The 14,720-nt window shown below is 41.2% G+C and overlaps 1 protein-coding gene across 1 annotated transcript in view; it reads left to right on the top strand.

The window, feature by feature from the left end:
• Positions 1-4,641, top strand: part of EIF4E (eukaryotic translation initiation factor 4E) — a 47,421-nt gene extending 42,780 nt beyond the window's left edge. The window contains exon 7 of the mRNA XM_084627401.1: positions 481-4,641. Coding sequence (XP_084483527.1) covers positions 481-595 — 115 coding nt within the window. The 3' untranslated portion in view covers positions 596-4,641. The remainder of the gene's footprint in view (positions 1-480) is intronic.
• The last annotated feature ends 10,079 nt before the right edge of the window (positions 4,642-14,720 follow it).

Genomic DNA, 14,720 nt, shown 5'->3' with positions numbered 1-14,720 from the left:
CTGTAACAGAATTTCTAGTAACAGAAATTCTGATATGTACTTCATAGAAATCTTGAACTTTAAAAAAAACAAAAAACCCCACCCTGCTTTTTTATTTTTTAATCTCACACGCACACTTTTGCCTGTATATCAGCATGATAGGGTGGATCTTTGATCTCTGAAATGTATCTGGGCTTGCTGCTTACTTTTCCAAGTCCTCCTTATATTAGCTAAGACAACTCCTCTCTGCAATAAATGATATGATTTTAGATTTGACTTGAAGCGAGAAATAGAAGTAGCAGGAGCAGTTGAGCTTTGTACAAAAACAGAATATTGTTTTAAAAAGTATATATAAATACAGAAATATCTAAGCAGAATTGTTTTTAAATAGAAATTTGTCTTTGTGCATCAAGATGTCAGCAGGTCTGAAAGGAAATGACATACTATCCCCTTCTAAAGAGTGTTACTTAAAAACGCTTGGTGTTGTTTTTGTTTCTTCAGGAGAGTATACAAGGAAAGATTAGGACTTCCTCCAAAGATAGTGCTTGGCTACCAGTCCCATGCAGACACAGCTACTAAGAGCGGCTCCACCACTAAAAATAGGTTTGTTGTTTAAGAAGACACCTTCTGCATATTCTTTCATAGGAGACTGCGTCAAGCAATCGAGAATTGGGAGCTGAACCAAAGCCTCTTCAAAAGCAGAGTGGACTGCATTTAAATTTGATTTCCATCTAAATGTTGCTAAGATTTGTGAGAAGTCTCATTCGCCTTTGTCTTGTACTTCTGTGTTCAATTTTTTTTCTATTTTGGCTGAAGTAACCATTGTTCAATCAAAGGATTTCAGTACACATTACCCCCAGAATCCATAAACATTTTCCTGGCCCACTCTGTAATAGCTTAGTAGGACATTACTATTACAAAAACATTTGTTTATCCACAATATTCAGAAAAGAAACTGCATCTCTATACCTTACAGAAAAATTTACTTCTGTTTTATATTTGCATTGTATGCAGTAACATATTTTGCTGGTTTGGAAAAAAAGTATGGTGCATAGAATTTTCTAGCAATTTTCTTAATACAGCATTGTCTTTGCTGTAACCTATGCTGATGGCTGCTAGACTTAATTTATTTGTTTCCCTAATTGATAACATTAGTGATACTCTGATTTCAGTTGTTTTTGCTCATGTAACATTGGTGAAGGATCTGGGAATATGACAAAGGTGGAATAAACATTAATTTTGTGCATTCTTTGGTAACTTTTTGTTTTTTGTAACATCAAAGCTTTGCTACAGATTTATGCATTTCAGTCAAATCAGTGATCTATGTTTGTGTGATTTCCTAAACATAATTGTGGATTTTTTTAAATGTAACACCATAATTTACATTCCTTACTAGAAATAGTATGTCTGTTTTTGTATCTTATGCTGTATTTTAACACTTTGTATTACTTAGGTTATATTCTTTGGTTAAAAATGGCTCAAGTAGACAAGCAGTCCCATTCATATTAAGACAGTGTACAAAACTGTAAATAAAATGTGTACAGTGAATTGTCTTTTAGACAACTAGATTTGTCCTTTTATTTCCTCCATCTTTACAGCAAATATTTGTACTTGTGACAAGGCAGTCTCTACTGTGGCTTCTATTGTAGTGTGTCTTCCAAGAGAGATTAATCTGGAACTATAGTTTACTACTATGGTTATTAAAAATTTTAATAAATCTAATAGATAGCACCATATTCCAAAGTGGAACTACACTGATTTGGCTATTGTTTTTCTTAAAATGGTCAGTCAACTGATCATAGTGTGTTGTGCAGCTTCTTGATCAGCGTACCCAGAATTCAAGGGAAAAGTTGGAAGGAACACAAGGTAAAAGCCATCTGGATTCAGGTGGCAGCTACAGCAACATACCTACCTCTGGTATAGTACTTTTCATCAGTAGATCTCAGAGCACATTACCAAAGGATGGTGGTATTTTCCACATTTCACAGATTTGGGGGGCGGGGGCAAAATGAGCTCGGGGGTGACTTGTCAAAGGTCACTCAGCAGGCCAGTGGCAGAGCCAAGAATAGATCCTAGGTCTTCAGAGTCCCACTCTAGTGTTGTATTTACTAGGCCATGTTGTGCATCTTGAGCACTGAAGTGAATGATTCTGCGTAAAATCATGTAGCTACTGTATGAAGTACCAACAAAACCCACAGAAGAAAAATGCGATAAGGGAGTAAAATGTTAACAATCTGCTATCGTGTCTTCCCTACCAATGACAAATTTCCTTCTGGCTGTGGCAGTTGATGCAGATGTCTGGGCAGCGGCACTGGAGGTTGAACTGACTTCATATGGCCAATGGGAGAACATCTTAGAGGAGGCTAGTATATACAGTTGTACAACCATTTAAAGGAGTACTTCCTAACAAACTTCTCTTTTTATCATTCCAAAAATACAACATAATATCTTAAGGCTAATGAGTGCTGTGCAGTTCAGACTAGCCCCTTAAATTCTTACCATTTAATAAATGTATGTGGAGATCCTGCAGAGTTATGTATGTGGTCTTTGTAAGTAAATTGAAAATGAGGTGCAAACTTATTCTGCAGAAACAACGAGGAGTACTTGTGGCACCTTAGAGACTAACAAATTTATTTGAGCATAAACTTTTGTGGGCTAAAACCCACTCTGAAATCTTAGTCTGCCATTTGTCCGTCTCATGTTCTCACTAAAGTGTTCTCTGCATTTTTGTCTCATTGTGGAACTTGTGAATTAAGACTGAAATCTGCCTCCTTCTGGCAAAATGCTATCAGAATGGGGAACAATGCTTACCCACACTCGCATTTCGCCAGTATAGCACTAGTTAGGGTGAACTCAAACTCTCTACATAATTCCCAAGAAATGGGGTCGTCTTCATAATCTGGACCATTTTTCCCTTAAATGGAAATTATACAATCACTACTTACATTAAAATCAATAATGACTGGAAACAACATGATTTATTTTAGTGTTATGGCAATAAAAACTAATGTACCTTTAACAGAACAGACACAACTCTCATGAAATTGTGAACTGTCAGTGTAGTGACATTCTACCTATAATTTCACTAAGCAGGGGGGAGATGTCTTGAGTGGAGAGGACTGTCCCCTCACATTTGTGCAGGACTGTAGTGTGACTACACATTTGTAATTTGATTTTATAGTACAAGTGTTAAGGGGGGGCTAATATTAGCCCTCTTTTGTGGAACTACTTGCATTTAAGTTGTCATTCCGTAGACGAAGTTTCACTGTAGTACATGCCGCTTCATATTCAATTTCTCTGCTCAGTTGTTCAGGTCTGCTTATTAGTTTGCTGCTCCTTTGTTTCCTTTATTTATATTCAGAATGGATGCTGTTTAATGCTAGTTTGACCATAATCTGTCTTAGATGGTTCATGGAGCTTTTTACTAAATGTGCTTTGTCATTCTAAATATGCACTCTGTACCTAGTAAATCATATACGTAGGGAATAGTTCAACTTAAAAGTTCGCCACCCCACTGTACCCTTCCCTAGGTAGAAATATACAGTATTGGGTTTTAGTTTAGAAAACATGCTGTTAAGTGTGAGGTGTCAGGGCCGGGTTTACTAAAGCGAGGAAGGTAAATGTGAAAGTGTAGATAATCTGTACTGCCTTTGTAGAGTGCTTTGAGGTCTACCGATAAGTGCTGTACAAGAGTTGGCTAGTGTTACTTGTTTATAAATGCTTTAAAAGCTTCTAAACTAAAACTTGTGATGTTATGGTGCGCAGCCCAGGACAGTGTGACAATTTACTGTTTTTATTCAAAGTAGACTGTAAAAATTTCTAATTTGGTGGTTGGATTTGTATGTTGGATGGGGAAAGGGACAGGGGAGTACCGAAAGATTGTATCGCTGTAGCAGCGTGGACTGTGTTACTTTGGGAATCTTTCAAGATTGCTTAAAGGATGAGTAAAGCATACCTTTCTAAGTAAGATGCATAAATATCTATGCTGCTTTGGCAATAGTTGAGCAATAGCTATCTCATAAATCCTTAATGTTGGTTAGGATTAGTCAGTAAATGAGATAGGTAAGGCCCAAAATTTAATTACAAGTCCTCACTGAAACTTATTGGGTCTTAAATATTACCAGCAGTTTTTATGTGCCACACCTTCAGCATTGTTCTAGCAGGTTGAGTAGTCAAGTTAAGATTTGCATCCTAGTCTTTGAAACACCTCAGTGAAATTTTCATGACATTCTAAGGCTCTGCTTCATTCTATGATCATAACGTTGCACAACTGTTCAGTTGTTCCAGATGAATTTAACTTCCTCCTCAAGAATGAAACTTGGGAATGCAAGAAATGGGTTTTTTTTCTCAACTGTTCTATGAGTTGAAGTCACTGCCGGAAGAAACAAGTGACAGTGAGCCTTGTTATCTCCAACTGGGAATGTAAAATTCTTCCTTTTATTTCCTGTTAATACCTGTGATATGTACATGCTTTCCAGACATAAGGGAGCAGTCCCTGCCCCAAGGAATTTAGTCTGACTATTTCACTGGGCCATTCTTCAATAACAATTTTTTATTTTAAGTATTTCTGTAACATGTCAAGTTTGTCAAATATCCTGGTGTTTTGTGAACCAAAAGGTGTGAGTCATTAAAAACTTAAGTCGCCTTTCATTGTAAAGTAAATCTGACTTTAACTTTCATTTGGGGGAAAAAAAAGACTTTTAAACTACAAGCAATGAAAAATGTTGCTGTCTGTCCCTTACTTACTTTTCAGAACTGTAATTTAAGACTAACAATGCCCACTACTCTAGCTTTTCACTGTCTTTAAGAGCAGCAGAGTACTTCCGAAACGTTGTTTAAAAACCAGCATTTAAACATTGCTTCCTTCTTTGTAGGCTTCCTGCAACATGTCCCTTAAAAAAAAAGTAGCTTCTCCAGTCTTCCGCTTCCCATCATGAAACCTTTTGTGGGGGAAAATAATTTTGGGGATTGCAACTCTTACCTAGGAAAGCCAGTCACAACATAAACAGAGTGTCTCCACAGAAAAGCTGTCATTGATGGGGAGAGGTGATTAAGATGACCTTAAAAAGTGAGCATGGGGGGCAGGGGAGGGAGAGAGAATCACAGGAGGATACGTACGGTGCTTGGAGGTCTCCATTTAAAAGAGAAGGGGAGAGGCAAGGTGCATGGTGGGAATGTTGAATTTTCATTATCTTACCTTACAGAGCTGAATGACTTCTTTTTAAAAAGTGTTCATCCTATTCTATGCACAGCGAAAATCCAGGTCCATAACTTGGATTCTGCCTTACCCGTATGACATGACTTGCGTTTTGTTTAAAATGTGCGTTCAGTTATGTTGGAAAAGCAGTCAATATACGAAAGTATCAAGAGCATTCAACTCACTGAAAACAGCTTGCTTAAAGTAAACAGTAAAATTGTCCCTCGTCACCAAATGTCAGGATTGTTTGAGGGAACTACAACTGAAATTGTATGTTAGGTTGGAAGAGATTCTAAAACTCTCCTTCCTCATGGGAGGAGCGCTTTGTCTTTTTAAAAGAGGCTGTTTGCAAATGTCAACATTTGACAGCTAAGTCTTCATGTGTGCTGCAAAAAAGAGGGTCTCTGTTCTGACTGTTCACTAATATGTGATATTTATTGCAGTCTCCCTGGAGCATGTATTTCCTTTTGTGAATTGTTAAATATGTCTTAAGCAAAGATGCCTAAATAAGTGTTAATATTGAAGAGTCATTTTAAAAGATCTTCTGACATGGTTGAACCTCGAGGTGTGGATAAGAAAACTGTCCAGACACTCCTAAATCTTAAGATTTTCTTCTTGTTGTGAAGGGCATTCCTATTCTCAGTGGCATGGGGACTGAGGATGATGGGTATGATGAAGAGGTGAGATTTGCAGCTTGTACCAAGACGGGGGGAAGTATCTGCTATTTGACTTGCTATAATTTGAATTAAGAGCTGGCCTGTGATCCACCCCGAATGATCCAAGAGGCTTATTGCTGAGATTTCTTAGTTGGAGGTAATTTCTGCCTCTTGGACCTATCTGACTCTCACCTAAGTCTGGTTCCTGATCTTAAAGTAGGCTGGCCGCTCTCCCTACAGGTCAACATAGCAAAATATAATATGGTTTAATCTTCTTGGCAGTCTCTGGAGTTGATTAGGGAAAAAAGTTTGCACAAGGTGCTTGATAAAATCCAGAGCATGGGCTGCTGCGTCACGTTCTGTCGCTGACGAGAGTAGTTTCCCTTCGTGTTGAAAAATGCACGATCTCTTGTGCAGCACATGTTTGGTTTTTTTTTAAAAAAGATTAACTTTACTCTTTGGACTAATACTGGCAGTCTTCCAGGCAGCCAGCAAAATGAATGCTTCGGAGGCGTATGCAATATGTGCCTGTCGCATCCCAATTCAGGACTCAATTGTATGATTTGAAATAGTGCTATATCTCTCATCCGCAGGCACTTTCATGAACTTGGAATTTAAAAACATAGATATAGATAGATTACATGTAGATCAACATTTCCAAACAACAATTTGGAAAAAGATATGGATACCAGCTCTCACTCCTTTTGGTGCTAGCAGGTCACCTGACTATTTCAGAGACAAAACATAGTTTTATTGCATTACTGGCCTCTGAATGTGTAACTTTGAGTAGTTAATGAAAGTACACTAACAAGAACTATCCATAAAATATTCCCTATTTTTCTCAGCCTGACAAAGTAGTTGGGGACTATGCTGCTTTGTCAGTTGTGGAGTGAAAAGACTTTTCCCTTGAGTCAAAAAAACCTCTGTAAACAATAATTTCCGAATGTAATTAACTAGTTTTGAGTACTTATTGATGGAGTGTGACGGGGTGCACTCACCCCACACTGGATGGGGAAAGTTAACTCCTCATTGTGGGCTGAAGAACCCACGCCCCCACATCCCTACAGGACACGCTGCAAGTGTAACCCTACTATAAAAGGGAGCACCCCAACTCCCGTTCGAGTTGACCGCCAAGGAGGAAGGGTGCACTTCACAGGCCCAGCCAGGGAGCAGCTGGAACTCCTGAACACAGAAGCCAGAGGTGCCGAGATCCAGACAGATGCTCAGGTACCTACAGACACCCGAGAAGGATCGGAGTCGCTAGGAACTGCACATGCCAAGAAACCCAGAGAGACAGACGATGCCCCAACTACTTCTCTGAGAGACATGGTAGGAAGTGGTCGGGGGGGGAGGGGGGAGAGCTAGCTATGGCCCTGTGGGTAGTGGGCATGTTTCGGTTGGAGCCCTGCTTACTCAGTGATAGCGTGTTAAGGCCCTGGGCTGGGACCTCACTGGACTCACCCCTCACTGGACGGGGTGCCCCCACCCTGTTACATGGAGTTAAAAACAAATCAGATCTGACCAAAAGATTGTGCTTGCATTGATCATGTATCAGGGTTTAAAAGCAGAGCACAGTTTTAGATGGCAGTCCAATGTGCTTGAGAAACAAGGTGTAGTTAGAGTTCTTGCTGGAGAAGCTGGCATACAAATGTGCATGTTTTTTTTTTTTAAGCTGCTATGAAAATGGCAACAAGTGTCAAGTGTTATGAATCTTTTTCGACTGTTTATGCAGTGATCACCCCAACCTAATTCCCTGTTGGTGAATGCCATAAAGGAGCAGGGTAGATGACATTACTCTAGGTCTACTCCTTATGACAAGGTTAGATCTTTTAGGAGAGAAGGCCTACCCATCTGTGACCCTGCCAATTTCAGATTATAAACGATCAGGCGATCATGGTCATGTAGTTATCTACATGATTTACAAGTTTGCATCCTTTATTGAACATCTTTCACAGGAGCATAAATAACACTTCCCAATCATAGTTGAGTCAATTATTAGCCAGAACCTCTTTCCAAGCTCCTTGAAAGCCTCAGTCACTGCTGCTAGATCTGTCTCCATAGTGTTTGGGGGCTTATTCCTTCACCCACTTACTTCCCTGGTCCTTCTCGCAGGAACAGAGAGCAACAATACCCGAAGTCCAAAGGTGCAAACAATTCAATGTTTATTGGGGTGAACTTCCAGCAAGCATGATTCCAGTTTCCTTCCTTAGTGTCCCTCTTCCCAGCTCTGACACCACAGAGCCTTACACCTGTGTTTCTGTTCCCATTCCTGCCCTTAGCAAAACATGATTCCAATTTCCTTACTCCCATTCCCTGTTCCCATCTCCCCCTTTAGCAAAACATGATTCCAATTTCCCCACCCCCATTCCCACCCACTCACTTGCTGATTGACTGCAGACTATATAGCAAAACTTGAGTTCTGCTTAGCTATACCTTAATCAATCATTTTCCTGAAATTTAACTAACCAATCCTAACATATTGTAACATGATTATGTAACCAATTATATCCTACCACCTTAATTAGTTTACACCCAGCAAAATTAATTATAAGCAGACAGAAACAATCACAGAACCAGACAGAGATTATACAGACAAACAATAGCAAAGTGACAGGTTTCAGAGTAACAGCAGTTAGTCTGTATTCGCAAAAAGAAAAGGAGTACTTGTGGCACTTTAGAGACTAACCAATTTATTTGAGCATGAAGTGAGCTGTAGCTCATGAAAGCTTATGCTCAAATAAATTGGTTAGTCTCTATGGTGCCACAAGTGCTCCTTTTCTAATAGGAAAGTGGGAACTATAATGACAAAACAATACAGAAGTGAGGATTTCACATCTCAGCTATTGATAAGTGAGTTCTTGCCAGACAGGATGCTACCAAACTAAGTTTCCTTTTACATTTTCTAGGCACTTCCCTTTCTCTGGAGGTGATAGGCATTTTCAGGACAGGATTGTATTCCTAACAGCCCAATAGCACCTTATTTCAGTGTGACTAGTTTGGAATGTGAGGATGTGACCGTTCACTTCCCAGCTTATGGCTGCCTTGGTTGCTTAGCCAAAGGCCTTAGCCTAAGAACAGGGCCTCAGACTGTCACAGTAAGAGAAGGACCTTACACTGGCAGACAGTGATTTTGATTCTTTCTTTTATACCTCTGTAACTAGCCAAGTGATAAGAACACACCTAAATTCTTAGAGTATAGGCATTTACAGGCAGACCTGAATATCTATATCCTAACACACAGCAGTTGTCATGCTCAGGACATTGAGGCGGCAGTTGTCAGGATTCCTGAGAGAGATTCAGAATATGGCTGAGCACCTCCCATTTGATGGTCAGAAGCTCTTCTCCGGAACTACAGACTAGTCTCTGCACGAGCTGAAGGACTCCAGGGTAGGGTGACCAGATAGCAAGTGTGAAAAATCAGGACGGGGGTAGGGGGTAATAGGAGCCTATGTAAGGAAAAGCTCCAAAAATTTGGACTGTCCCTATGTGGTCACCCTACTCCAGGGCCACGTTGCGGTCTCTGGATATATACAACCCTACAGACATGAGGAAATTTAACAAGTCTCAAACTACCCAGAGATCCCACCTGGCTCAGTTCTATGGCTGTCACTGAACCACCAAACCCACTCAAAAAAGACAGGTTTCAGAGTACCAGCTGTGTTAGTCTGTATCCACAAAAAGAAAAGGAGGACTTGTGGCAACTTAGAGACTAACAAATTTATTTGAGCCTAAGCTTTCATGAGCTACAGCATCTGATGAAGTGAGCTGTAGCTCACGAAAGCTTATGCTCAAATAAATTTTAGTCTCTAAGGTGCCAGAAGTCTTTTTTTCTAAAAAATGAAAAGGAGGACAGATTCCAGAAGAACTCCCACCCTCCTTCAGCTAGGAAACTGGTCTTCATATCAATTTGTTACAACTGAGGGAAGTCAGGAATGCTGCCTTCAGTTACTACCCCTCATCACGGGCAAATCAATCAGAAATCCTGATGGACAAAGTAGCTTGTGTGTTCTGTATCAACAGAGAGGGAGGAGCAAGATCCCGCCTCTGTCTGCCAAAGCTGTAACGTTTTGGAACTGATGTATAGCCCATCAGGTTCAGATCTCAGCCATTAACTTTCCTCAAGTCCAGAATGTCAGTCAACATGCTCAGCAGGCACTGCTCATAGGACTGTGAATGACCATCGGAATCTCAGATCCTTCATGGGATATTGTAGAGGTGGAAACTTTCACAGGGGGAACTAGTTATTCACTACATCCAGCAACAGGAAGTGCCTCTTATTCTGCTCAAGAGGAGGCCTAGGTCACCTCTTTTTGGGAGATGCCTTTCTCCTTTCTTGGACAAGGAGCCTGTTCTATGTATTCCTTCCAACACCACTGATTTTAAGAGCGATGAACAAGATCAGGCAGGACAAGGCCAGGGTTATCCTTATAGTACTGACCTGGCAGAGGTGAGCTTGGTGTCCTTACCTACTTCACCTGTGTCCCCAACCAGTGCTCAAGCTTCCAACCATCCCTCATCTCCTTTCCCAAGATGCAGGTTGCATGCTTCACCTCAGCCTAGGGGTCCTCCATTTCTTAACATGGCTCCTAGATCATTCACAGGATTACAATCCACCTGCTCGACAGGAGCACAGCTATTATTAGACAGTAAAAAGGAGTCAATTTGAATTACTTACCTTCAGAAATTGTGAAGAGGTTCAACCACTGGTGTCTCCAGCAGCACCTTGTGCCTGAATCTTTTCTGTCATCAGCCATCCTGGATTAATTGCTGGATTTAAAAAAGGGGTTTATTAATTTAGCTCCATTGAGGCTCATCTGTCAGGTTGGCGGGAGGTTACCAGTGGAGTTCCTCAGGAATCAGTTTTGGGACCAATCTTATTTAATCTTTTTATTACTGACCTCGGCACAAAAAGTGGGAGTGTGCTAATAAAGTTTGCGGCTGATACAAAGCTGGGAGGTATTGCCAATTTAGAGAGAGACCGGGATATCATACAGGAAGATTTGGATGACCTTGTAAACTGGAGTAATAGTAATAGGGTGAAATTTAATAATAAGTGTAAGGTAATGCATTTAGGGATTAATAACAAGAATTTTAGTTATAAGCTGGGGACGCATCAATTAGAAGTATTGGTGGAGGAAAAGGACCTTAAAGTATTGGTTGATCATTGGTGGCTCATAGTCATCCTATGTGATATGGCCGTGAAAAAAGCTAATGCGGTCTTGGGATGCATCAGGTGAGGTATTTCCAGTAGAGATAAGGAGGTGTTAGTACCATTGTACAAGGCACTGGTGAGACCTCACCTGGAATACTGTGTGCAGTTCTGGTCTCCCACGTTTAAGAAGGATGAATTCAAACTGGAACAGGTACAGAGAAGGGCTACTAGGATGATCCGAGGAATGGAAAACCTGTCTTTTGAAAGGAGACTCAAGGAGCTTGGCTTGTTTAGCCTAACCAAAAGAAGGTTGAGGGGAGATATGATTGCTCTCTATAAATACATCAGAGTGATAAATACCGGAGAGTAAGAGGAATTATTTAAACTCGGTACCAATGTGGACACAAGAACAAATGGATATGAACTGATCACTGGGAAGTTTCGACTTGAAATTAGACGAAGGTTTCTAACCGTCAGAGGCGTGAAGTTTTGGAATAGCCCTCCAAGGGAAGCAGTGGGGACAAAAGACCTATCTGGCTTTAAGATTACACTCGCTAAGTTTATGAAGGAGAAGGTATGATGGGATAACATGATTTTGGCAATTAATTGATCTTTAAATATTCATGGTAAATATTCCCTGTCATAAATATAAAGGGAAGGGTAAACACCTTTAAAATCCCTCCTGGCCAGAGTGAAAAACCCTTTCACCTGTAAAGGGTTAAGAAGTTAGGATAACCTCGCTGGGACCTGAGCAAAATGACCAATGAGGAGACGAGATACTTTCAAAGATGGATGGGGGGAGAAACAAAGGCGCTCTCTGTGTGATGCTTTTGCCGGGGACAGAACAGGAATGGAGTCTTAGAACTTAGTAAGTAATCTAGTTAGATATGTGTTAGTCTGTTTTCTTTAAATGGCTGATAAAATTAACTGTGCTGAATGGAATGTAGATTCCTGTTTTTGTGTCTTTTTGTAACTTAAGGTTTTGCCTAGAGGGATTCTCTGTGTTTTGAATTTGATTACCCTGTAAGGTATTAACCATCCTGATCTTACAGAGGTGATTCTTTTTACTTCTATTAAAATTCTTCTTTTAAGAACCTGATTGCTTTTTCATTGTTCTTAAGATCCAAGGGTTTGGGTCTGTGTTCACCTATGCAAATTGGTGAGGATTTTTATCTAACTTTCCCCAGGAAAGGGGGTGTAGGGTTTAGGAGGATTTTTTTGGGGAAAGACGTTTCCAAACGGGCTCTTTCCCGGCTATATATCTGTTAGACGTTTGGTGGTGGCAGTGATTAAGTACAAGGGCAAAAGGTAAAATAGTTTGTACCTTGGGTAACTTTTAACCTAAGCTGGTAAAAATAAGCTGAGGGGGTTTTCATGCAGGTCCCCACATCTGTACCCTAGAGTTCAGAGTGGGGAAGGAACCTTGACAGGCCCAATGGCCTGTGATGGGATGTTAGATGGGGTGGGATCTGAGTTACTACAGAAAATTCTTTCCTGGGTATCTGGCTGGTGAATCTTGCCCATATGCTCAGGGTTTAGCTGATGGCCATATTTGGGGTCGGGAAGGAATTTTCCTCCAGGGCAGATTGGAAGAGGCCCTGAAGGTTTTTCGCCTTCCTCTGTAGCAAGGGGCACGGGTCACTTGCTGGAGGATTCTCTGCTCCTTCGAGTCTTTAAACCACGATTTGAGGACTTCAATAGCTCAGACATAGGTGAGAGGTTTTTCGCAGGAGTGTGTGGGTGAGATTCTGTGGCCTGCGTTGTGCAGGAGGTCGGACTAGATCATAATGGTCCTTTCTGACTTTAATCTGTGAATCTTGCTGTGATATCAGCTTTTCATTCCCCACTAGAGGGGCTTTCTGTTTTGCACACCCTGTGCCCTCAAGAATTTTTAAGGGTCTGGGGAATCTTAACTTGGGAGTAAAGGATTCTGCTGCAATTTGGCATTTCGACCTGGTACTTGGATGCCTTACGGGACCTCCATTTGAATCTATGGCAACCTGCTCTTTCACTTAGCTATTAGAAAGGATGCCTTAATAGATAATCACTTTTAGAAATTGGAGTATTGATGGCAGACCTCCTATTTACAATGCTTTTCAAGGACAAGGTTTCCTGATGCCCGCAAACCCAAGCTTTTACCTAAAGTGCTACTGGATTTCCATTTTAACCAGTCTTTTCATCTCCTGGTAGCTTTTTCCTAAACCACATAAATCTCAGCAGGGGACTTCCCTTCATATGTTAGATGTATGATGGCATTGACCTTCTATGTGGATAGGGCCAAGCAATTTCAAAAATCACCTGGACTTTGTCTCCATCACAGAAAGATCAAACAGGTCAACAGTCTCTTCACAGAAATTGCTGAGATGGACCGCTGGTGTATTACTGCTTGTTATGATGCAGCTGGTTCTTTGCCTCCCCAAAGGATTATAGCACTCTTCCAGTTCACAAGCAACTTCTACAGTGTTTCTCAAAACCATTCTAGTGTCTGAGATATGCAGGGCAGATGCATGGCCTTCAGTGTAGTGTTTCCTTTGAGGTTTACTCTGTGTGTGTGTGTGTGTGTGTGTGTGTGTGTGTGTGTGTGTGTGTTGGGGGATGGCGGAGCTTTTGGAGGTCTGATTTGTTCCTGGATTCTCAGGTGACAGTGGTTACCAAAAGCACTGTATTGCCCTCACCCCTTTTAGAACCTAGCAGACGACTGCAATCTTCTTCAGCTCTGACCTTGCCAAAGAGGGTGGGAGCATGTAAGAGACACCTTTAAATTGAATTACTGAAGTGAGCTTTACGATGCAGGGGTAGGTTACGTTTTTTTTAAGAGACCATTTGGAAATTAGTTTGTGTAGAATCCAGCTGCATGGAGCATACTACCCCAGTCCTTCAACACCTGCTTCCTTGTTAATGCATACTTTCATAGCCTTGAAGACTAGAAGGACCCCTTAGATAATCTATTGTGACTTCCTGTATATCACAGGCCATTACATGTCATCCAGATACCACTCTGTTAAGCCCGGTGACTGACTTGATTAAAGCATTTCAGTCCTTAGACTATAAACTGCTGTTTGCCATAGGCAAAGAACAGGAGAGACCAAGGTGCCACAGGTTGCTGCAATGACTGGGAATTGATTAGGTAAAATATGCCCAGGGAATTCATGCCTTACACTGCAGAGGATGATGAAGAAAAAACCCAGGTCACTGCCAGTGTGACCTCAAGGAAAATTCCTTCCCAATCCCAAACTGGCCATCAGTTTGACCCTGAGCAAGTCAGGCATCTAAGAAAGATCTGTACCTCCTCAGATCACTGGTCCGCTTTCTTAGATGCCTGACTTGCTCACATACTCATCTCCTGGTGTCCCATCTCCAGCTGTGCCCGCTATCTGATGCTTCAGAGGAAGGTGGAAAGAAAACAAACAAACCCATAATACATTTTGCCAATTGTGCATTGGAAGGGGGGGGTGGGCAGGTGTTTTTCTTCCTGACTCCTGCAGGCAACTAGTTAAAGCTCTGAAACACGAGATATGATTGTTGTTAATGTCTTAATGCAGAGATGCAAGTGTTTGTTAATGTGTTGAGGGCAATGCAAGCAACCCCGTTCTCCCTGTGGCCCATGAATCCCCCACGTCCTTCACAGATCCCAAGGCCAGAAGAGACCACCAGGACCATTCCGCTTGACCTCTGCTCTCCCAGGCTGTGGCATTTCTCTTTGAAGCTGGATGGAAAGATATCTAGTCTTATTTCA

Source organism: Lepidochelys olivacea, assembly GCF_965140295.1.
Source record: "Lepidochelys olivacea isolate rLepOli2 genome assembly, chromosome: 4".
In the NCBI taxonomy this organism is placed as follows: Eukaryota; Metazoa; Chordata; order Testudines; family Cheloniidae; genus Lepidochelys; species Lepidochelys olivacea.
Note: the sequence above shows the minus strand (reverse complement) of the source record. Positions and strands in the feature narration are given on the sequence as shown.